Here is a 23448-nt window from a genome sequence, read left to right as displayed (position 1 = left end):
CAAATTAACTCTTGGGTTAAAGAGAGCTGGAACTACAGAATTAAAAAAAAAAATGACAAAATGCTATGTCAACAACTTACGGGATGCACTGAAAGCCATGTCTGAGAAAATTCACTCTACTAAAAACACTTATCAATTAAAAAATCAAAAAGGTTAACACTGAGCCCACAAATCTAAACAAAGAATCACAAAGTACCAAGAATACAAAAACAGAAATGAATGAGGGACAAAAAATTAGATCTAATAAATTGAAATCCTGCTGTTTAAAAAAAAAGACAATGCACGAGGTGTGATTTAGGAGGGGAAAGCAGAAGCACAAATATATAAGAAACCAATGAAACAAGGAATTTTAAATTATAAGAGACTTAGTTTGCAGACTTAAATAAGTCTGGAAACCTACATGAAATGAATAATTTCCTAGGGAAGTACAGATTACCAAAATTGATGCAATTAAAGTTAGAAAGTCTAATCAAGTCAACTTTCATAGAACAAAGTTCAGTTCAGTCGCTCAGTCGTGTCCGACTCTTTGCGACCCCATGAATCGCAGCACGCCAGGCCTCCCTGTCCATCACCAACTCCTGGAGTTCACCCAGACTCACGTCCATCGAGTCAGTGATGCCATCCAGCCATCTCATCCTCTGTCGTCCCCTTCTCCTCCTGCCCCCAATCCCTCCCAGCATCAGAGTCTTTTCCAATGAGTCAACTCTTCGCATGAGGTGGCCAAAGTACTGGAGTTTCAGCTTTAACATCATTCCTTCCAAAGAAATCTCAGGGCTGATCTCCTTCAGAATGGACTGGTTGAATCTCCTTGCAGTCCAAGGGACTCTCAAGAGTCTTCTCCAACACCACAGTTCAAAAGCATCAGTTCTTCAGCACTCAGCTTTCTTCACAGTCCAACTCTCACATCCATACATGACCACTGGAAAAACCACAGCCTTGACTAGACGGACCTTTGTTGGCAAATGTCTCTGCTTTTCAATATGCTATCTAGGTTGGTCATAACTTTTCTTCCAAGGAGTAAGCGTCTTTTAATTTCATGGCTGCAGTCACCATCTGCAGTGATTTTGGAGCCCCAAAAAGTTATCACCCCACAAAAACTCACCAGTCTCAGATACGCACAATGTGAGAAAAATTTTAAAACAAACTTGAAAGACCCAAACACAGATCTGAACAGTGAAAAGACATCTGTCCTTGGATAGAATTCATATGTAAAGATTTCAGTTCTCAAGTTAGTTTATAAATTTAATGCAATCCAAGGAACTTTACAGAACTTCCCTGGTGGCTCAGAATGTAAAGAATCTGCCTGCAATGCAGGAGACCCAGGTTTGATTCCTAGGTCAGGAAGATCCCCTGGAGAAGGGAATGGCTACCCACTCCAGTATTCTTGCCTGAAGAATCCCAAAGACAGAGGAGCCTGGTGGGCTGCAGTCCCCAGGGTCACAAAGAGTCAGACATGACTGAGTGACTAACACTTAAAAGAAATTTTATAGAACTAGACTGAACTGTTTTGTTTGAACTGTGCTAATATACTACATATTCAAAATGTAATAAAACCAACAAATATGGGCAAAAACAAACTGGAATAAATCAAGCAAATAAACTATTTCAAATGAATAATTTAACCACAGTGAAGGAGAAAAGAAAGAACAAATTCCAGTAATTTTTTTTTTTTTGGCCATATCCTGCAGCATGAGGGATCTTAGCTTCCTGACCAGAAATCAAACCCTGTGCCCCTTGTAGTGGAGCATGAGCTCTTAACCACTGGACCACCAGTCCCTCACCAATAACTTTTTGACTAACCTCTGACTAACAAAACTGAAAAAAAGATTCTAAACTGTTAATATGTCTTTTTAAAATGGTGGTATCACTTAATTTTACAACAACCTAATACATTCTAGGACTGAACCAACAAAATTGTTGAGCATCAGGTTTTTCCACACAGAAAAGCAATACAAAAATGGAAAACTAGAGAACTCTATGGTTTTAAATGGCAATTGCAGGTTTATGTATGAACTCATGATGAGATGAAGACAGAGAGGGAGGAGGAAAGGGAGGAAGGAGTGGGCAGGTGAGTCTAGCCACGTAAAAATGTGTATTAAGGGTAGTACACAACACATTTCCTAGCTCTCTCCACTAAGGAGAACTAGAACCAAAGATGCTCTAGTAGGAATGAACACCTTGCACCCAGATTCTATCTCCTAAATACTCTCCTCCATTAAACAGAATCAGGGTTCCTTGGATAAATGGCTAATTTAAAGCTAGAGAAGGGAAAGTAAAAGATGAACCTGGAATATTTGGAGCTGGAAAAGCAAAGAAACACTTGAATGAGGCAGCATTGTAAAATTTGACAACAACAAAAGCCAAACTCCAAACAAACAACAAAGAAACCACTGGCTATAAAGAAACCAATCTGAGCAAAAAATAAGTTAATAAGACATTACAGCTCACTGAATAAGATACTAGGAATATATAAGTCCATAGTCATAAAAGAAAAAAAAAAGTCAGCAAAAAGGAAAAGCTTCTTACAGTAGAATGCTAGTAAATGCCGAGACAACAACCAAATTAGAGCACCACCATTTCACAAATATAGTCATAACTGACTAGCAGATGATAAGCTAGCAGATTAAAGATTAAAGAATAGATAATCTACCAAATTTCAAAGACTCTCCAAACAGAATATTAATTGTACAGTGAAAAAGAGTAACTTTTCAATGGAAAAATTTGGCTGACATTATCTCAAGCAAGTGATCAAAGTTATCAGTAATGAGATTAAAATCAGATGCCTCCAGATCTGACACATCTGAGAAGAGACATCACTTTTGAAGTACTCTTGCTAAAAATATACAACCTCATACTGGTGAAATTATTTGCAGGGAAGCAATAAGACACAGACATAGAGAACAGACTTATGGACATGGAAGAAGGGGAGGAAGGTGAGAGTGGATATATGGAGAGAGTGACATGGAAATATACATCACAGTATATAAAATAGATGCCAATGGGAATTTGCTGTATGACTCAGGGAACTCAATCTGAGGCTCTGTAACAACCTAGACCAGAAGGACGGGGAGAGAGGTGGGAGGGAGGTTCAAGAGGGAGGGGGGATATATATATATATAGAGAGAGAGAGAGGGTATATATATATAGTTGATTCATGTTGATGTTTGGCAGAAACCAACACAATACTATAAAGCAATTATCCTTCAATTAAAAATAAATAAATTACACACACATACAACCCCAATCTAACCATGAGGAAATATAAGCAAACTCATACTGAGAAAAATTTTACAAAGTAACTGGCCTGCACTCTTCAAAAAGGTCAAGACCACCAAAGTCTAAGATTAATGAATAATTCCAGGTTAAAAGGATCCTAAAGAGACATAATAACTAAATGTAACATGTCATCCTGGGTTGGACCCTAGGTGTTTATTTTTTGCTAAAGAAGACCTTATTAGAACTAGCAAAATATGAATATAGCCTTTAGATTAGACAGTAGTATTGATCACACGGACCACAGCCATGTCTAACGCAATGAAACTAAGCCATGCCGTGTGGGTCATAGCGGAGAGGTCTGACAGAATGTGGTTCGCTGGAGAAGGGAATGGCAAACCACTTCAGTATTCTTGCCTTGAGAACCCCATGAACAGTATGAAAAGGCAAAATGATAGGATACTGAAAGGGGAACTCCCCGGGTCGGTAGATGCCCAATATGCTACTGGAGATCAGTGGAGAAATTACTCCAGGAAGAATGCATGGAACCAAAGCAAAAACAATACCCAGTTGTGGATGTGACTGGTGATAGAAGCAAGGTCTGGTGCTGTAAAGAGCAATATTGCATAGGAACTTGGAATGTTCAGATCAGATGTTAGGTCCATGAATCAAGGCAAATTCAGTTCAGTTACTTCAGTCACTCAGTCGTGTCTGACTCTTTATGACCCTATGAATCGCGGCACACCAGGCCTCCCCGTCCATCACCAACTCCCGGAGCTCACTCAAACTCACGTCTATCAAGTCTGTGATGCCATCCAGCCATCTCATCCTCTGTCGTCCCCTTCTCCTCTGGCGCCCAATCCCTCCCAGCATCAGAGTCTTTTCCAATGAGTCAGCTCTTTGTATGAGGTGGCCAAAGTACTGGAGTTTCAGCTTTAGCATCATTCCTTCCAAAGAATACCCTGGGCTGATCTCCTTTTGAATGGACTGGTTGGATCTCCTTGCAGTCCAAGGGACTCTCAAGAGTCTTCTCCAACACAAGGCAAATTGGAGTGGTCAAATAGGAGATGGCAAGACTGAAAGTCAACATTCCCGGAATCAGCAAACTAAAATGGACTGAAATGGGTGAATTTAACTCAGATGACCATTATATCTACTACTGTGGGCAAGAATCCCCTAGAAGAAATGGAGTAGCCATCATGGTCAACAAGAGTTCGAAATGCAGTACTTGGATGAAATCTCAAAAATGACAGAATGATCTCTGTTCGTTTCCAAGGAAAATCATTCAATCCAAATCATTCCAAATCAAAATCATTCAATCACGGTAATCCAAGCCTATGCCCCAACCAGTAACGCTGAAGAAGCTGAAGTTGAATGGTTCTATGAAGACCTACAAGAGATTTTAGAACTAACACCCAAAAAAGGATGTCCTTTTCATTATAGGGGACTGGAATGCAAAAGTAGGAAGTCAAGAAACACCTGGGGTAACAGGCAAATTTGGCCTTGGAGTATGGAATGAAGCAGGACAAAGGCTAACAGAGTTTTGCTAATGGAGTTTGCTGGTCATAGCAAACACCCTCTTCCAACAACACAAGAGAAGACTCTACACATGGACATCACCAGATGGTCACACTGAAATCAGACTGATAATATTCTTTGCAGCCAAAGATGGAGAAGCTCTATACAGTCAACAAAAACAAGACTGGGAGCTGACTGTGGCTCAGATCATGAACTCCTTATTGCCAAATTCAGACTGAAATTGAAGAAAGTAGGGAAAACCACTAGACCATTCAGGTATGACCTAAATCAAATCCCTTATGATTATACAGTGGAAGTAAGAAATAGATTTAAGGGACTAGACCTGATAGACAGAGTGCCTGATGAACTATGGATGGCGGTTCATGACACTGTACAGGAGACAGGGATCAAGACCATCCTCATGGAAAAGAAATGCAAAAAAGCAAAATGGCTGTCTGAGGAGGCTTTACAAATAGCGGTGAAAAGGAGAGAAGTGAAAAGTAGAGGAGAAAAGGAAAGATATAAGCATCTGAATGCAGAGTTCCAAAGAATAACAAGGAGAGATAAGTAAGCCTTCCTCAGCGATCAATGCAAAGAAATAGAGGAAAACAATTGAATGGGAAAGACTAGAAATCTCTTCCAAAAAATTAGAGATACCAAGGGAACATTTCATGCAAAGATAGGCTCCATAAAGGACAGAAATGGTATGGACCCAAGAGAAGCAGTGATATTAAGAAGAGGTGGCAAGAAAACACAGAAGAACTCTACAAAAAAGAGCTTCATGACCCAGATAATCATGATGGTGTCATTACTCACCTAGAACCAGACATCCTGGAGTGTGAAGTCAACAGGGCCTTGGAAAGCATCACTACGAACAAAGCTAGTGGAGGTGATGGAATTCCAGTTGAGCTATTTCAAATTCTGAAAGATGATGCTGTGAAAGTGCTGCACTCAATATGCCAGCATATTTGGAAAACTCAGCAGTCACCACAGGACTGGAAAAGGTCAGTTTTCATTCCAATCCCAAAGAAAGGCAATGCCAAAGAATGCTCATACTACCGCACAATTGCACTCATCTCACACGCTAGGAAAATAATGCTCAAAATTCTCCAAGCCAGGCTTCAGCAATACGTGAACCATGAACTTCCAGATGTTCAAGCTGGATTTAGAGAAGGCAGAGGAACCAGAGATCAAATTGCCAACATCTGCTGGATCATGGAAAAAGCAAGAGAGTTGCAGAAAAACATCTATTTCTGCTTTATTGACTGTGCCAAAGCCTTTGACTGTGTGGATCACAATAAACTGTGGAAAATTCTGAAAGAGATTGGAATACCAGACCACCTGATCTGCCTCTTGAGAAACCTATATGCAGGTCAGGAAGCAACAGTTAGAACTGGACATGGAACAACAGACTGGTTCCAAATAGGAACAGGAGTATGTCAAGGCTGTATATTGTCACCCTGTTTATTTAACTTCTATGCAGAGTACATCATGAGAAACACTGGGCTGGAAGAAGCACAAGCTGGAATCAAGATTGCCGGGAGAAATATCAATAACCTCAGATATGCAGATGACACCACCCTTATGGCAGAAAGTGAAGAGGAACTGAAGAACCCCTTGATGAAAGTAAAAGAGGAAATTAAAAAGTTGGCTTAAAGCTCAACATTCAGAAAATGAAGATCATGGCATCTGGTCCCATCAGTTTATGGGAAATAGATGGGGAAACAGTGGAAACAGTGTCAGACTTTATTTTTTTGGGGGGCTCCAAAATCACTGCAGATGGTGACTGCAACCATGAAATTAAAAGATGCTTACTCCCTGGAAGGACAGTTATGACCAACCTAGATAGCATATTCAAAAGTAGAGACATTACTTTGCCAACAAAGGTCCATCTAGTCAAGGCTACGGTTTTTCCAGTGGTCATGTATGGATGTGAGAGTTGGACTGTGAAGACAGCTGAGCGCCGAAGAGTTGATGCTTTTGAACTGTGGTAGGGGAGAAGACTCTTGAGAGTCCCTTGGACTGCAAGGAGATGCAACCAGTCCATCCTAAAGGAGATCAGTCCTGGGTGTTCACTGGAAGGACTGATGCTGAAGCTGTAACTCCAGTACTTTGGCTACCTCATGTGAAGAGCTGACTCACTGGAAGAGACCCTGATGCTGGGAGGGATTGGGGGCAGGAGGAGAAGGGGACGACAGAGGATGAGATGGCTGGATGGCATCACGGACTCGATGGACGTGAGTTTGAGTGAACTCCGGGAGTCGGTGACGGACAGGGAGGCCTGGCGTTTTGTGATTCATGGGGTCGCAAACAGTCGACACTACTGAGCAACTGAACTGAACTGATTGTAGCAATGTTAATATACTGTTTTGATAACTGTATTGTGGCAATACACATGTTCCTGTTCTTACGAACATTTCTGATATTCAGGGTGAAAAGGCATGGGGCAGCAACTCACTCTTAAGTGGTTGAGAAAAAGAAACTGTTTATTTTTATAAACATATTAAAATATTAACAATTAGAATCTGAGAATGGTATATACAATTTCCTTGTACTGCTGCTAAGTAACTTCAGTCGTGTCTGATTCTGTGTGACCCCATAGACGGCAGCCCACCAGGCTCCCTGGTCCCTGGGATCCTCCAGGCAAGAACACTGGAGTGGGTTGCTATTTCCTTCTCCAATGCCTGAAAGTGAAAAGTGAAAGTGAAGTCGCTCAGTCGTGCCCGACTCTTAGCGACCCCATCGACTGGGGCCCACCAGGCTCCTCCATTCATGGGATTTTCCAGGCAAAAGTACTGGAGTGGGGTGCCATTGCCTTCTCCGTTCCTTGTACTAGAGTCTTTCAAATTTTCTGTAAGCCTGAAATATCAAAATAAAAAATACTTTCCATTTCATTTTTATATTTCTTATAAGAATTCTAATGTAATAGAGTCTTTATTTAAATGGATACTATATACTTTCATCAATACAGACACTCTAAATGATAAAATACTGTCATTTTATTTATTATTTTGCTTTTGCTTTTAGTGATAAACAAATTAACAATGTATCTTATAATCAGTGAAACCTTATATTCAAGGAAATACAATGATTCCAAAGTTTCATAGGAAAGTCATGCTTTAAATGGCACAAACTAATCCTACTGTATTTCTCAGTTCAGAAAAAAGTCAGTATGATTATCACAAAATCACATAAGTACCTTGTGTTGCTGGAATAATCCCACATGGCCACCTCTAGGAGGCTCCGAACCCAGGTCTTGGAAGGCTCCTTCAGAAATTTTTGCTGGTAGATCCCTACTACAAGATCCTCTACAGTGAGAAGTTCTAGATCTTGTCTGATTTCTTCCATTGGTAAATAAAAACAAACATAAAATTAGTGAATTCAGGTAGACAGAACATGTAAATGAAAATGGAAACACACATACTAAAATGCATTTGAGCAGTGACCCAGTTTAACTTACCTGATGACTTTGCCATATGCTTCAAACACCAGTTGACTCTGGCTCTATCATCAGACTAGAGAAGGGAAAAAATTTTACTTGTATTTTCTTCTATCCTGTTACTTTCAATTAATAAGGCCCTTTCAAACTGTGGGAGGGAGGATGGGGAAGGGGAAGGGAAAGGCTGAAGAGTCCACGATAACTAAATGAGAATGGTTAAAAAAAAAAAAAGGGCAACATATACTAGAAAATACTGCTAATAATAACCAGTTACGTTCATAAGGCATTGTTAATATACTTTATGAACAGCAAGTGAGACTTAAGGTAGGCAAACGAAACCAATGTTCAGAAAAAGATAAGGTGATTTATGTTCATGGTGAGAAATGTTTGATTTTTACTGTTTTATTAATAAAACAGTAAGGTTAAAACCCAATTCTACTACACCAAGCCTGAAAGAATTTACACAAAACAAAGAATAAAATTACAAAAAGAAGATCAAGGAATTACTACAAAAATAGTTCTGAATAAATGGTACTCTTGCCTGGAAGTGATAGGTGTACAACTAGAAACCCATCCTTCAGGGTAAAAAGATATTGAAGATATTTCAGAAGGAGGAACTATAAACATGAAATCTACCAAAGGTGAAATATATTCAGTTACTGCAGTCTTCAAAATCCGTCCAATATTACACAAATGTAGAAGAAAAGGCATTATACATACCTAATTACATTCAAAGCAACTAAAAATGAACATATTTTAACACACAGTTAAGACACAGGCGAAAGTTCTTTCTTTGGGTATCTTTCATGGATCTTCTATTTTCTAAGTAGATGACTTAAAAGAAATTCTTATGTTGAAATTACCTTGCAGTAGATAGGTGGCCAGTTCCCTGGGTTTGGATGAATGAATCTATAAAGATTTTCTAACACAGTTGCTTGGTCATGCCCAGATTCAAAGTGTGAAATAGGAATCTTGTGACTAGAATCACCTGAAGGAAATGAAAAGGTAGGTAGGAGTTAAAATTTGACCAAGACAGATATTATGGATTAGGTATAGAAGGGTGGGTATAGGAAGGAGTAATGGGTAACTTGTATTTAAGTACTTGTACAAAGCCTGGTTATGGTCAGGTACTTTACAAATTTTATCCCATAATATTATAAAATAGGTAATATATACCTGTGGCGGATTCATTTTGATATTTGGCAAAACTAATACAATTATGTAAAGTTTAAAAATAAAATAAAAAAAAATAGGTAATATACATATTAAAGAAGAGGGAACTGAGAATCACAGAAGTTAACAGTAAGTTAACAGCTGGTGAACAGTGGAGTCAGGACTCAAGCCCAGGCTTGTTAAGTGAAAGCAGCAGTGTTTTCACCATTTCTAAGCTGCTCTTCACGAATCTGTTTTATTAAAAAGACTGGAGACCTTGTAAACCAGTAATGACTGGTTTTTAGAAGGTTGTAAAATGGTATTTCCACTTCCAGTAAAATACAGACGAAGTAATACAAACTTCCCACAAAAATTTAGGATATCAAAAACAGCTACAGTAGCAAGGAATTATTAGGTCAAAAGCAAAATAAGCCACAGAGGTGATCAAATGCAAAGAGAGGTGATCAAAATGCAAAGAGAGGTGATCAAAATGCAAAGAAGTCAGAGAGGTCAGCCTAACTCTGGAGGCAGTTTTTACCCTGGAGTCATTTGCTAATTCCTTAATAGAAAGTTTACTGGCTAAGAAGTTGTGTTTCAGACAGCTTTGGGGGCCTGGTTTGTGAGACCCCTGGTGTCTAGAAAAAGCAATCATAAATCCTTTCTAGAAGAGAAATATCAACCTCAAGTTACCTTAAACCATTTTTTTTCCCCAGATAATCTATATGAATAAACCAGGTAAACACACACGAAAGAGAGAACCAAGACAAAGTTGAAAGACAAAATCGAGTCCAGAAGCGGAAGTTTCTGGACATAGATTTTAAATAATCATGCTTATTATTTGATGAGATCAAATTACAAATTTCAACATAAAATTGGAAACTATTAAGAAAAAGAATGCTAGGAACTCTCTGGTGGTCTAGTGATGGGGACTCGGCATTTTCACTGCTGGGGCCCTGGGTTCGATCCTTCAAGCAGCGCTGTGCAGCCAATTAAAAAAATAATACAGGAAGAGTTCAAGTTCTGGTAATGACAGACTAAGGAAATGATAGAACACATCAAACACCTGCTTGAAGGCACTGCAGAGACACAAATGAAGAGAGGAATTTTAAGTCCAAAATCTTAAAATGAAGAAATCCTACAGAGCTGAATCTGGCAGTTGGGTAGAAGAGATACAGAGACTGAGAAACTGAGATTTCTACAGACCTAGAGCTAGTAAGAATTTAATATATTACTCCAGAATTACTTGTGTATATATAAAAATTTATAAAAAATACTCAATTGTCTTCTGGCCTCCACTGTTTATGCTGTGAAGCCCATTATAAACTTTACTGATGATTTCTTTGCATGTGTGCCAAGTCATATCTACTGTTCAGCACTCAAAAATGACAAGACCTGTTAAGAGAGCTGAATATGTGACTGAACATCAAGATAAACAGACTACAAAAATATATCCAAAAAAGAAGATCGCCCTAATAGTTAACCAACATAAAACTTTAAAAAAAACAAGGCTTATTATGTTCAAGGAAATAAAATTACTGATAACTTAAACAGAACCATAAAAAAGAACAAATGTAGACTCAAAAACTGAAAATACATTCCCCAAACCATTTTAGAATGGCAAAACAGCCTTGATGAGAAAATAAAGATTAACCTCAGGTTTAACATGAATGCACAAATCCTAAAACAAACTATTGGCTTGTCCAAAAAGTTTGGTTTTTCTGTAAAATGGCTCTAGTAGTGCTTTAGGTGTCTTTAACTTCATTCAAAACAGTTTTGTTCCACTGTATTATAACAGTTGTCATACCAGTGTGCATTTTAAAGAGTTTACCAAAACTGCTGAATTTTTGTGAAGCCATTTTAATACTGAAGACGGAAGGGAAAAAAAGCCACATTTTCAGAATAATATGCTTTATTATTTCAAGGTAAAAACACAACTGAAGCACAAAGAAAGATTTGTGAAGTATATAGAAAAGGTCTTGTGACTGATCAGATGTGCCAAAAGTGGTTTGCACAGTTTCATGGTAGAGATTTCTTGCTGGACGATGCTTCATGGTTGGGCAGACCAGTTGAAGGTGACAGCAATCAAACTGAGATATCGAGAACAATGAACTTTATTCCACATGGGAGATAAGTGACATACTCAAAATATCCAACTCAACCACTGAAAATCAAAACACTATGGTAACTGCTTTTATTAAATATGTTTGGGCTGCACATGAGGAAAAAAAAACACAACCTTCTTGATCATATTTCTGAATGCAATTCTCTACTTAAAACATAACAAAAACATTTCGTTTTCTGAATAAATTGTGATGGGTGATAAAAAGCAGATATAGTATAATAATGTAAGTGGAAGATATCACGGGGAAAGCAAAATGAACCACCACCAACCACACCAAAGGCCGATCTTCATCCAAAGAAGGTGATGGTGTGTACATGATGGGACTGGAAGGGATGAGCTTCTTCTGGAAAACCAAACGATTCATTCCAATAATTACTACTCCCAATTAGACCAACAGAAAGCAGCACTCAATGAAAAGCATCCAGAATTAGCCAAAAGAAAACATAGAATCTTCCATCAGGATAACACAAGTTTGCATGTTTCTTTGATGACCAGGCAAAAGCTGTTAAAGCTTGGCTGGGAAGTTCTCATTTATCCACCATACTCACTAGCCACTGCACCTTCAAATTTCCATTTATTTTGATCTTTACAAACTTCTTTTAAAGAAAAAAAATTTCAATTCTCTGGTGTAAAAGGCACCTGGAATAATTCTTTGTTCTAAAAGGAAGATGGAATTATGAAGTTGCTGAAAAATGGTAGAAGTTAGTGGAAAAAAATGGTGAATCACTGTTTAATAAAGCTCTTGGTAAAAATGAAAAACGTGTCCTTTATTTTTACTTTTTAAAAACCAAAGGAACTTTTTGATCAACCCATATTAGCAAAGTGAATCCAGCAATTTATTTAAGAGTTATATAGTGAAAATGTTGGATTTGTTCGTGGAATGTAAGGTTAGTTTTTAAGATTAGTAAATCACCATATAAACAAAAGACACAAATCATCTGATATACAGAAAAAGTATTCATTAAAATATGCAACTGATATCTCTAGTGAAAGTGGGAACAAAAGGGAACTTCTTTATCCTGATAAACAGTATATACCAAAACTAAAAAAGAGAGAGAAAAACGATAGCAAACAGAACACTCACTGGTGAAAGATTAGAAACTAGAGTTCACAGCCAACACACTAGGACAAACAGGTTTTAAACGTTTTAAATAAAAGATACAGACTAGAAGAAGTCATTTCACAAATATAAGGAACTTTCTAAAAACCTCAGTTTAGCAAAGGTGGGATAAAACCAAAACAAAAAATAAACAATTAGAAAATATAATTTTGATTCAATTAAAAAAATACTAAAGAGAATAATTTTTAAATAAAATTAATTTTATTTCTGAGAAAAAAAATATAATTGAGATCTATTACATATAATTAGCAAGAAAAATGATAAGCTATAACTAATAAGATAAAGACTATAGAGAAAACTAAGACTTTATTATAAAGAACTACACATTTAAAAAATAAGAGTAGCTCTATATTAAAACATTTCTAACTGGGGAATTTTTGCAGAAACCAATGCCAGTGGCATTAATATGTCTCTGGTCAAAAATGTGTAAACATAAAGAATATCATGAAGCTGTCAGTTCTTTTCAAAATGATTCAAAGATTCAAATATATTCAAAATTCTGAGATTAGTTTCTCTGCACAGAGGACAAGAAGGCAAAGTAAAAGGACCTGAGTTCACCTCCTCTCGCTAAGAGTCAGACACGACTGAGCGACTTCACTTTCCCTTTTCACTTTCATGCATTGGAGAAGGCAATGGCACCCCACTCCAGTACTCTTGCCTGGAGAGTCCCAGGGATGGGGGATCCTGGTGGGCTGCCGTCTATGGGGTCGAACAGAGTTGGACACGACTGAAGTGACTTAGCAGCAGCAGGAAACACTAAAAATCACAACTAACTGCTGAAAAACTAGCAATAAAGAAGACTGGAACCTCTCCAAAAAATATTCTACCTCCAAAAACAAAAAAAGAACACCACAACAAGATGGTGGGGGCACATTTGCAAAATAATCAAATCTCACACCTGCCAGTTGGGTGAAGCACAAACTGGAAAATATCTCAGAAGTTCTCCCACAGGCATGACAGTTCTGAGCCTTGTGTCAGGCTCCTTAGTCCGGGGGCCTGCTATTGGGAGGAGGAGCCACCAGAGCCATTTGGCTTTGAAGGCTAGCAAGGCTTGCTACAAGAGCTCCAGTGGGCTGGAGGGAAGCAGAAACCCCGGTCTTGGAGAGCACACACAAGATCTCATGTGTACCAGGACCCAGGGGGAAAAGCAGCAGCTTCATAGGAGTCTGGGCTAGACTCACCTGCTGGTCCTAGAGGATCTTCTTGCAAAGCGGGGGCTGCTGTGGTTCACTGTGGGGACAACAGCACTGGTGGAAAAGGTTCTGGGGCATGCACACTGCTGTGAGCTGTCCTGAAGGATACCATTTTAATGCCAGGTCCTAGCCCCACCCAACAGCCTGAAGGTTCCAGTGCTAAGATGCCTCAAGCCAAAAAATAAACAGGGTGGGAACATATCCCTACTCAAAAGACAAGCTGCTTAAAGTTTTCCTGAGCTCAGTGAAGTGAGTGAAGTCGCTCAGTGTCCGACTCTTTGTGACCCTATGGATTGTAGCCTACCAGGCTCCTCCCTTCCATGGGATTCTCCAGGCAAGAGTACTGGAGTGGGTTGCCATTTCCTTCTCCAGGTGATCTTCCTGAGCTCAAAGCTGCCTCTAAACACAATCTTTGCCACTGCCCTGCCCGCCAGAGGAACAGGACCCAGCTCCAACCACCAGGGGGCAGACACCAGAAGAAAAATGAATTACAACCTTGTAGCCAATGGGACTACAAAGACAGAAAGTGAAACAAAGTGGGATGACAGAGGAATAGGTTCCAGATGAAGGAACAACAACAAAAAAACACTAAGTGGAGATAGACAATCTACCTGAAAAAGAATTGAGTGTAATGACAGTAAAGAGGATCCAAAATCTTGGAAAAAGAATGGAGGCACAGACCAAGAAGATACAAGAAATGTTCAATGAAGAGCCAGATGATATAAAGAACAAACAGAGTGGTAAATGCAGTAAATGAAAAATACACTAGAAGGAATCAATAGCAAAATCAATGAGGCAGAAGAATGGATAAGTGAGCTGGAAGACAGAATGGTGGAACTCACAGCTGTGGAACAGAATAAAGAAAACAAAAGAAAAAAGAATAAAAAGAAATGAGGACAGTTTAAGAGAACTCTGAGACAATATTAAATGCATGAGAATTCATGTTATAGGGGTCCTGAAAGAAGATGTAGAGAAAGGGCCTGACAAAATATTTGAAGATATAATATCTGAAAACTTCCCTATTATGGAAAAGTCACCCAAGTTGAGGAGGCAGAGTCATGTACAGCAGAAACCCAAGGAGGAATGTGCCAAGACACATGTTAACCAAATTGATAAAAATAAAAGACAAAAGTAAAATATTAAAAGCAACAAGGGAAAAGCAACAAATAACATTAAGAGAATCCCTGTAAGGTTATCAGCTGATTCTTCAGGAAAAACTCTACAGGCCAGAAGAAAATGGTTGGACATATTTAAAATGATGAAGGGAAAAATGACAACCAAAAATACTCTACTCAGCAAGGCTCTCATTCATATTTGATGCAGAAATCAAAAGCTTTATAGACAAGTAAAAGTTGTGAGAATTCAGCACTACCAAGCCAGTTTCATAACAAATAGTACAGGAACTTCTCTAAATGGAAATGAAAAGGCTGCAACTAGAAACAAAATTACAAATAGGAAAGCTCACCAGTACACACAGTAAAAACAGGAAATCACTCACACAGAATGAGTAGAGTACAAATGCAGGATAATGGAAACACATTTGAAATTAAGAGACCAGTAACTTAATCTTGGATATATAGACTTCTATGTAAACAGATCAAGTGCTCCAACCAAAAGACATACAGTGGTTGAACGTCCAAAAATAAGACCACATATATGCTGTTTACAAGAGAACCACTTCAGATCTAGGGATACATACAGACTGAAAGCGAGGAGATGGAAAACGACATTCCATGCAAAAGAAAATCAACAAGGGAATAATCCTCGTATCAGAAAAAATGAACTTCAAAATAAAGACATACAAGATACAAAGAAGGATACTACCTAATGATCAAGTTCAGTTCAGTTGCTCAGTCATGTCCGATTCTTCGTGACCACCACGGACTGCAGCACAGCAGACCTCCCTGTCCATCACAAACTCCCAGAGTTCACACAAACTCAGGTCCATTGAGTCAGTGATGCCATCCAGCCATCTCATCCTCTGTTGTCCCCTTCTCCTCCTGCCCCCAATCCCTCCCAGCATCAGAGTCTTTTCCAGTGAGTCAACTCTTCGCATGAGGTGGCCAAAGTACTGGAGTTTCAGCTTTAGCATCATTCCTTCCAAAGAACACCCAGGACTGATATCCTTTAGAATGGACTGGTTGGATCTCCTTGCAGTCCAAGGGACTCTCAAGAGTCTTCTTCAACACCACAGCTCAAAAGCATCAATTCTTTGGTGCTCAGCTTTCTTTATAGTCCAACTCTCACATCAATACATGATTACTGGAAAAACTGTAGCTTTGACTAGACGGACCTTTGTTGGCAAAGTAATGTCTCTGCTTTTGAATATGCTGTCTAGGTTGATCATAAATTCTCTTCCCAGGAGGAAGTGTCTTTAAATTTCATGGCTGCAGTCACCATCTGCAGTGATTTTGGAGCCCCCAAAAACAGTCTGACACTGTTTCCCCATCTATTTCCCATGAAGTGATGGGACCAGATGCCATGATCTTCGTTTTCTGAACGTTGAGCTTTAAGCCAACTTTTTCACTCTCCTCTTTCACTTTCATCAAGCGGTTCTTTAGTTCCTCTTCACTTTCTGCCATAAGGGTGATGTCATCTGCATATCTGAGGTTATTGATCCGGCAATCTTGATTGAAGCTTGTACTTCATCTAGCCCAGCGTTTCTCATGATGTACTCTGCATATAAGTTAAATAAACAGGGTGACAATATACAGCCTTGAAGTACTCCTTTCCCAATTTGGAACCAGTCTGCTGCTCCATGTCCGGTTCTAAACTGTAGCTTCCTGATCTGCATACAGATTTCTGAAGAGGCAGGTCAGGTGGTCTGGTATTCCCTTCTCTTTAAAAATTTTCCAGAGTTTGTTGTGGTTCACACTGTCCAAGGCTTTGGCATAGTCAAGAAAGCAGATGTTTTTCTGGAACTCTCTAGCTTCTTCAATGATCCAGTGGATGTTGGCAATTTGATCTCTGCTTCTTCAGCCATTTCTAAATCCAGCTTGAATACCTGGAAATTCACGGTTCACGTATTGCTGAAGCCTGGCTCAGAGAATTCTGAGCATTACTTTACTAGCATGTGAGATGAGTGCAAATGTGTGGTACTTTGAGCATTCTTTGGCATTGCCTTTTTTTGGGATTAGGATAAAAACTGACCTTTTCCAGTCCTGTGGCCACTGCTGAGTTTTCCAAATTTGCTGGCATATTGAGTGCAGCACTTTCACAGCATCATCTTTCAGGATTTGAAATAGCTCAACTGGAATTCCATCACCTCCACTAGTATTGTTCATAGTAATGCTTTCTAAGGCCCACTTGACTTCATATTCCAGGATGTCTGGCTCTGGGTGAGTGATCACACCATCATGATTATCTGGGTCATGATTTTTTTGTATAGTTCTTCTGTGTATTCTTGCCACCTCTTCTTAATATCTTCTGCTTCTGTTAGGTCCATACAATTTCTGTCCTTTATCAAGCCCATTGTTGCATGAAATGTTCCCTTGGTATCTCTAATTTTCTTGAAGACATCTCCAATGTTTCCCATTCTATTGTTTTCCTCTATTTCTTTGCACTGATCACTGAGGAAGGCTTTCTTATCTCTCCTTGCTATTCTTTGGAACTCTGCATCCAAATGGGTATATCTTTGCTTTTTTCCTTTGCCTTTCACTTTTCTTGTATTAACAGCTATTTGTAAGGCTTCCTCAGACAACCATTTTGCATTTCTTTTCCTTGGGAATGGTCTTGATCCCTGCCTCCTGTACAATGTTACGAACCTCTGTCCATAGTTCTTCAGGCACTCTATCAAATCTAATCCCTTGAATCTATTTGTCACTTCTACTGTATAATGATCAAGAGATCAATCCAAAAAGAGGAATTAACAATTTTACATGCAATCAACATAGGAGCAATAATAATATAATGCAAATGCTAACAGTCATAGAGATTCAGGTTTGATCTCTGTGTTGGGAAGAGGAAGAAATGGGCCTCTGGGCCTGGAGGAGGAAATGGAAACCAATTCCAGGATTCTTGCTGAAACAAATCCCATGGACAGAGGAGCCTGGCAGGCTACAATCCATAGGGTCACAAGAGTCAGACACAACTGAGCAACTGAACAAGACACACGCACCAGCCATGAAAGGAGAAGTCAACAGTAACACAAGAGTGGGGACTTCAACATTACATTTATATCAACAGACAGATCATCCAAATCGAAATCAGTAAGAAACGCAGGTCTTAAATACACATTAGACAGACTTAACTGATACTTATAAGAACATTCCATCTGAAAGCAGCAGAATACAAATCCTTCTCAAGTGCACATGAAACATTCTCCAGGAGTGATCACAGGCTAGGCCACAAAGCAAGCTTGGGTAAAACTGCAATTACATCAATCTTTTCCAACCACAACACTAGAAGATTTTTTAAAAAATCAAGAAAAAAAAAACTCAGAGGATAAACAATATGCTGCTAAATAACTAATGGATCATGGGGAAGAAAGAGAAAATAAAAAAATACTTAGAGATAAATGCAAACAAAAGCACGATGATCCAAATTTATGGGATGCATCAAAAGCAGTTCTAAGAGGGAAGTTTATAAGCAATACAATCTTATCTCAGGAAACAAGAAAAATCTGTCAAACAAAAAAATCTAACATTACGCCTAGAGCAACCAGAGGAAAAAACAAAAACTTAAAATTAGCAGAAGGAAAGAAAGAGCAGAAATAAATGAAATGGAGACAAAACAATAAATTAAATAGAGACAAAATAAACAATAGGCAAGGTCAATGAAACCAAAAGCTGGTTCTTTGAGAAGATAAACAAAATTGATAAACCTGTAGCTAGACTCATCAAGGAAAAAAGGGAGAGGGCTGAACTTAAAACTAGAAGTGAAATAAGAAGAAATTATAATGGATACCACAGAAATACAAAGGATCAAAGGAAGCTACTATGAGAAACTACACATCAATAAAATGGACAATCTAGAAGAAACAGACAAATTATTAGAAAAGTGTGTGCGTATCTGTGCTCAGTTGCTCAGTTGTGCTCGATATTTGGAGACCTTATAGACTGTAGCCCACCAGGCTCCTCTGTCCATGGGATTTTCCAGGCAAGAATACTGGAGTGGGTTGCCATTTCCTCCTCCAGGGGGTCTTCCCACCCCAGGAATGGAACCCATGACTCCTGCACTGAGCCACCTGGGAAGCTTATTAGAAAAGTACAACCTTCCAAACCAGGAAGAAACATAAAATACAAACAGAACAATCATAAGTACTGAGATTGAAACTAATTAAAACACTCCCAACAAAGTTAAGTCCAGGACCAGATGGCATCACAGGCGAGTTCCATTAAACACTTAGAGCAGAGTTAGCATCTATCCATCTGAAACTATTCTGAAAAATGGCACAGGAAGGAACACTTCCAAACTCATTCTGAGGCCAAAATCAGGCAAAGAAGACACACAAAAATATTAGAGGCCACTATCAATGAACAAAGATGCAAAAACCTCAGTAAATACTAGCAAACTAAATCCAACAGTATATTAAAAGGATCATACATCATGATCAAATGGACTTATCCCAAAGATACAAGTATTTTCAAGTATCTCCAAGTCAGTGTGATGCACCCCATTTACAAATTAAAGAAAATCCATAAAAAAGTGGGCACAGATGGAATATACCTCAACATAATAAAGGCCATATGTGACAAATTCAACACCATATTCAATGGTGAAAAGCTAAAACATTCCCTCTAAGACCAGGAACAAAACAAGGATGTCTACTCTCACCACTTTTATTGAACATAGTTTGGGAGTCCTAGCCAGGGCAATCAAAGAAGAAAACAAAACGAATCCAAATTGGAAAAGTAGTAGCATAACCATCACTGTTTGCAAATGACATGATACTATACATAGAAAATCCTAAAGATGTTACCAGAAAACTTACTACAGTTCATTAATTCAGTAAAATTTTAGGAGACTAAATTAATACACAGAAATCTGTTGCATACTTACACACTAAGAAAAAAAGAACAGAAAGAAAAAATAAGGAAACCATCTCATTTGCCATCACATCAAAAAGAGTAAAATATCTAGGAATAAACTTAACCTAAGGAGGCAAACAATTAGAATTGGACATGGAATAACAGACTGGTTCCAAATAGGAAAAGGAGTACGTCAAGGCTGTATACTGTCACCCTGCTCATTTAACTTATATGCAGAGTACATCATGAGAAACACTGGGCTGAAAGAAGCACAAGTTGGAATCAAGATTGCCGGGAGAAATATCAATAACCTCAGATATGCAGATGACACCACCCTTATGGCAGAAAGTGAAGAGGAACTAAAAAGCCTCTTGATGAAGGTGAAAGAAGAGAGTGAAGAAGTTGGCTTAAAACCCAACAGTCAGAAAACGAAGATCATGGCATCTGGTCCCACTACTTCATGGGAAATATATGGGGAAACAGTGGAAACAGTGTCAGACTTTGTTTTTTTGGGCTCCAAAATCACTGCAGATTGTGATTGCAGACGTGAAATTAAAAGATGCTTACTCCTTGGAAGAAAAGTTATGACCAACCTAGATAGCATATTCAAAAGCAGAGACATTACTTTGCCAACAAAGGTCCGTCTAATCAAGGCTATGGTTTCTCCAGTGGTCATGTATGGATGTAAGAGTTGGACTGTGAAGAAAGCTGAGCGCCGAAGAATTGATGCTTTTGAACTGTGGTGCTGGAGAAGATTCTTGAGAGTCCCTTGGACTGCAAGGAGATCCAACCAGTCCATTCTAAAGAATATCAGTCCTGGGTGTTCTTTGGAAGGAATGATGCTAAAGCTGAAACTCCAGTACTTTGGCCACCTCATGCGAAGAGTTGACTCATTGGAAAAGACTCTGATGCTGGGAGGGATTGGGGGCAGGAGGAGAAGGGGACAACAGAGGATGAGATGGCTGGATGGCATCACTGACTCAATGGACCTGAGTTTGTGTGAACTCTGGGAGTTTGTGATGGACAGGGAGGCCTGGCGTGCTGCAATTCATGGGGTCACAAAGAGTCAGACAGAACTGAGCAACTCAGCTGAACTGAAGGAGGCAAAAGACCTGTACTCTGAAAACTAGAAGGTGCAGAGCAAAGAAACTAAAGATGACACAGATAGATAAACCATGTTCTCAGATCTGAAGAATCAATATTGTCAAAATGATTATACTACTCAAGGTAGTGTACTGACTCAATGCAATCCCTATCAAATTACCAATGTCACTGTTTTAGAGGACTAGAAAACAAAAACAACCTTAAAATTTGTAGGCAGACATAAAAGACTCCAAAACAGCCAAAGCAATCTTAAGATGAACACAGCTGGAGGAATCAGGCTCCCTGACTTTAGATTATACTATAAAGCTAAGGTCATCAAAACAGTATGGTACTCATACAAAAGCACAGAACAATGGAATAGGATAAAAAGCCCAGAAATAAACCCACTCACCTATGGTCAATAATCTACAGCAAAGAAGGCAAGAATATACAGTGGATAAAGGACAGTCTCTTCAGTAAGCAGTGCTGGGAAAAATGGCCAGACACATGTGACAGAATGATATAATATTAAAACATTCTTTAAAAATGTACACAAAAATAAGGTCCAAATGATTAAAAACCTAAATGTAAGACCAGATATTGTAAAACTCTTAAGAGGAAAACAGAACACTCTCTGACATAAATCATGGCAGTATCTTTTTGGATCCACATCCTAATAACAATAAAAACAATAATGAACAAATAGGACCTAACTAAAAGCTTTTACACAGGCCTTCCCTAGTGGTCTAGTTGCTAAGACTCTAAGTTCCCAATGCAGGAAGCCCTGGTTTGACCTCTCATCAGGGAGCTAGATCCCATATGCTGCAACAAAGTTTGAAGATCCCCTGGACTACAACTAAGACCTGGCTCAACAAATACATAAATAAAAATAAACAAATATTTAAAAGCTTTTGCACAGCAAAGCAAACCATAAACAAAACCACAAGACAACCCACAGAATTAGAAAAAATATTTTCAAATGATGCAACCCACAAGACATTCCCTCAATCTACAAACAGCTCATGTTGCTGAATAAAAAAAAAAAAAAAAAATGGGTGGAAGATCTTAATAAACATTTTTCCAAAGATGTACAGATGATCAAAACGCACAAAAAAGATGCTCAACTTTGATAATTATCAAAATGCAAATCAAAATTATAATGCAAATAAAAATTATCTCAATAATTTTTATTTTCAAAATTTGCATTATAAAATTTTAAAAATTTTATATTTTTATAAATCTTATAACATAAAAACTGCATTACAAATTATAAAATTTCCATTATAATTTATTGCAAATTATATTATAAATTGTTATAATTTACAATATAAATTACTATAAATTTGCATTACAATTATAAAATGAATTTACACTATAATTTTGATTACAATTCAAATAAAAATTATAATGCAAATCAAAATCATCACCATCATCAAAATGTCTACAAACAGTAAATGCTGGAGAGGGTATGGAGAAAAAGGAACCTCCTACACTGTTGGTAAGAATGTAAATTGGTACAACCACTATGAAAGAAGTCTGGAGGTTTCTTAAAAAAACTAAAAAGAGAGTTGCCATATGATCTAAGAATCCTACTCTTAGGCATATATCCAGAGAAAACCATACTTTGAAAATATACATGCACTTCAATGTTCACTGCAGTACTATTTCCAATAGCCAAGAAATGGAAGCAACCTAAATGTCCATCAACAGATGAATGGATAAAGATGTGGTACATATATACAATGGAAAAAAAAAAAAAGAATAAGATAATGCCATTTGGAGGGATTTACCCAGCATCCAGTGGTTAAGACTCTGCACTTCCACTGCAGAGGCACAGGTTTAATCCCAGGTTAGGGAACTGAAATACCACATTGTGTGCGGTGGGGGGAGGGGCCTCCCCCCAAAAATGCCATTTGCAGCCAATATGGATAGACCCATAGACAATCTCTATAACCTAGAGAGATTATCACACCAAGTGAAGTAAGCCAAAGATATATATGGCATTGCTATATGTGGAATCTAAAAAAAGAAAAATGATACAAATGAACTTATTTACAAAATAGAAGCATATTCACAGATTTAGAAAACATACTTATGGCTACCAAAGGGGAAAGGTAAAGAGAGGAGGGATAAATTAGGAGTTTGGGATTAACATATACATAAGACACTACTTTGCCAACAAAGGTCCATCTAGTCAAGGCTATGGTTTTTCCAGTGGTCATGTATGGATGTGAGAGTTGGACCATAAAGAAAGCTGAGCACTGAAGAATTGATGCTTTTGAACTGCGGTGTTGGAGAAAACTCTTGAGAATCCCTTGGACTGCAAGGAGATCCAACCAGTCTATCCTAAAGAATGTCAGTCCTGGGTGTTCACTGGAAGGACTGATGTTGAAGCTGAAATTCCAATACTTTGGCCACCTCATGCGAAGAGCTGACTCATTGGAAAAGACCCTGATGCTGGGAGAGATTGGGGGCAGGAGGAGAAGGGGACGACAGAGGATGAGATGGCTGGATGGCATCACCGACTCGATGGACATGAGTCTGAGTGAACTCCAGGAGTTAGTGATGGACAGGGAGGCCTGGAGTGCTGCGGTTCATGGGGTCGCAAAGAGTTGGACACGACTGAGCTACTGAACTGA

At 38.6% G+C, this 23448-nt stretch overlaps 1 protein-coding gene across 3 annotated transcripts in view; it reads right to left on the bottom strand.

Moving 5' to 3' along the window:
• The window catches only part of MAEL (maelstrom spermatogenic transposon silencer), a 72272-nt gene that overhangs the window by 22485 nt on the left and 26339 nt on the right, over positions 1-23448 (bottom strand). For all 3 annotated transcript variants that reach the window (XM_070363204.1, XM_005909813.2, XM_005909812.3), the window contains 3 exons: positions 9034-9158; positions 8192-8246; positions 7931-8072 (listed from right to left, as the gene is read on the bottom strand). In XM_070363204.1, coding sequence (XP_070219305.1) covers positions 7931-8072; positions 8192-8246; positions 9034-9158 — 322 coding nt within the window. The remainder of the gene's footprint in view (positions 1-7930; positions 8073-8191; positions 8247-9033; positions 9159-23448) is intronic.

The sequence above is a fragment of the Bos mutus genome, chromosome 3 (genome assembly GCF_027580195.1).
Source record: "Bos mutus isolate GX-2022 chromosome 3, NWIPB_WYAK_1.1, whole genome shotgun sequence".
In the NCBI taxonomy this organism is placed as follows: Eukaryota; Metazoa; Chordata; class Mammalia; order Artiodactyla; family Bovidae; genus Bos; species Bos mutus.
The sequence above is the reverse complement of the archived record's forward strand: the minus strand, read 5'-3'. Positions and strand labels throughout refer to the sequence as shown.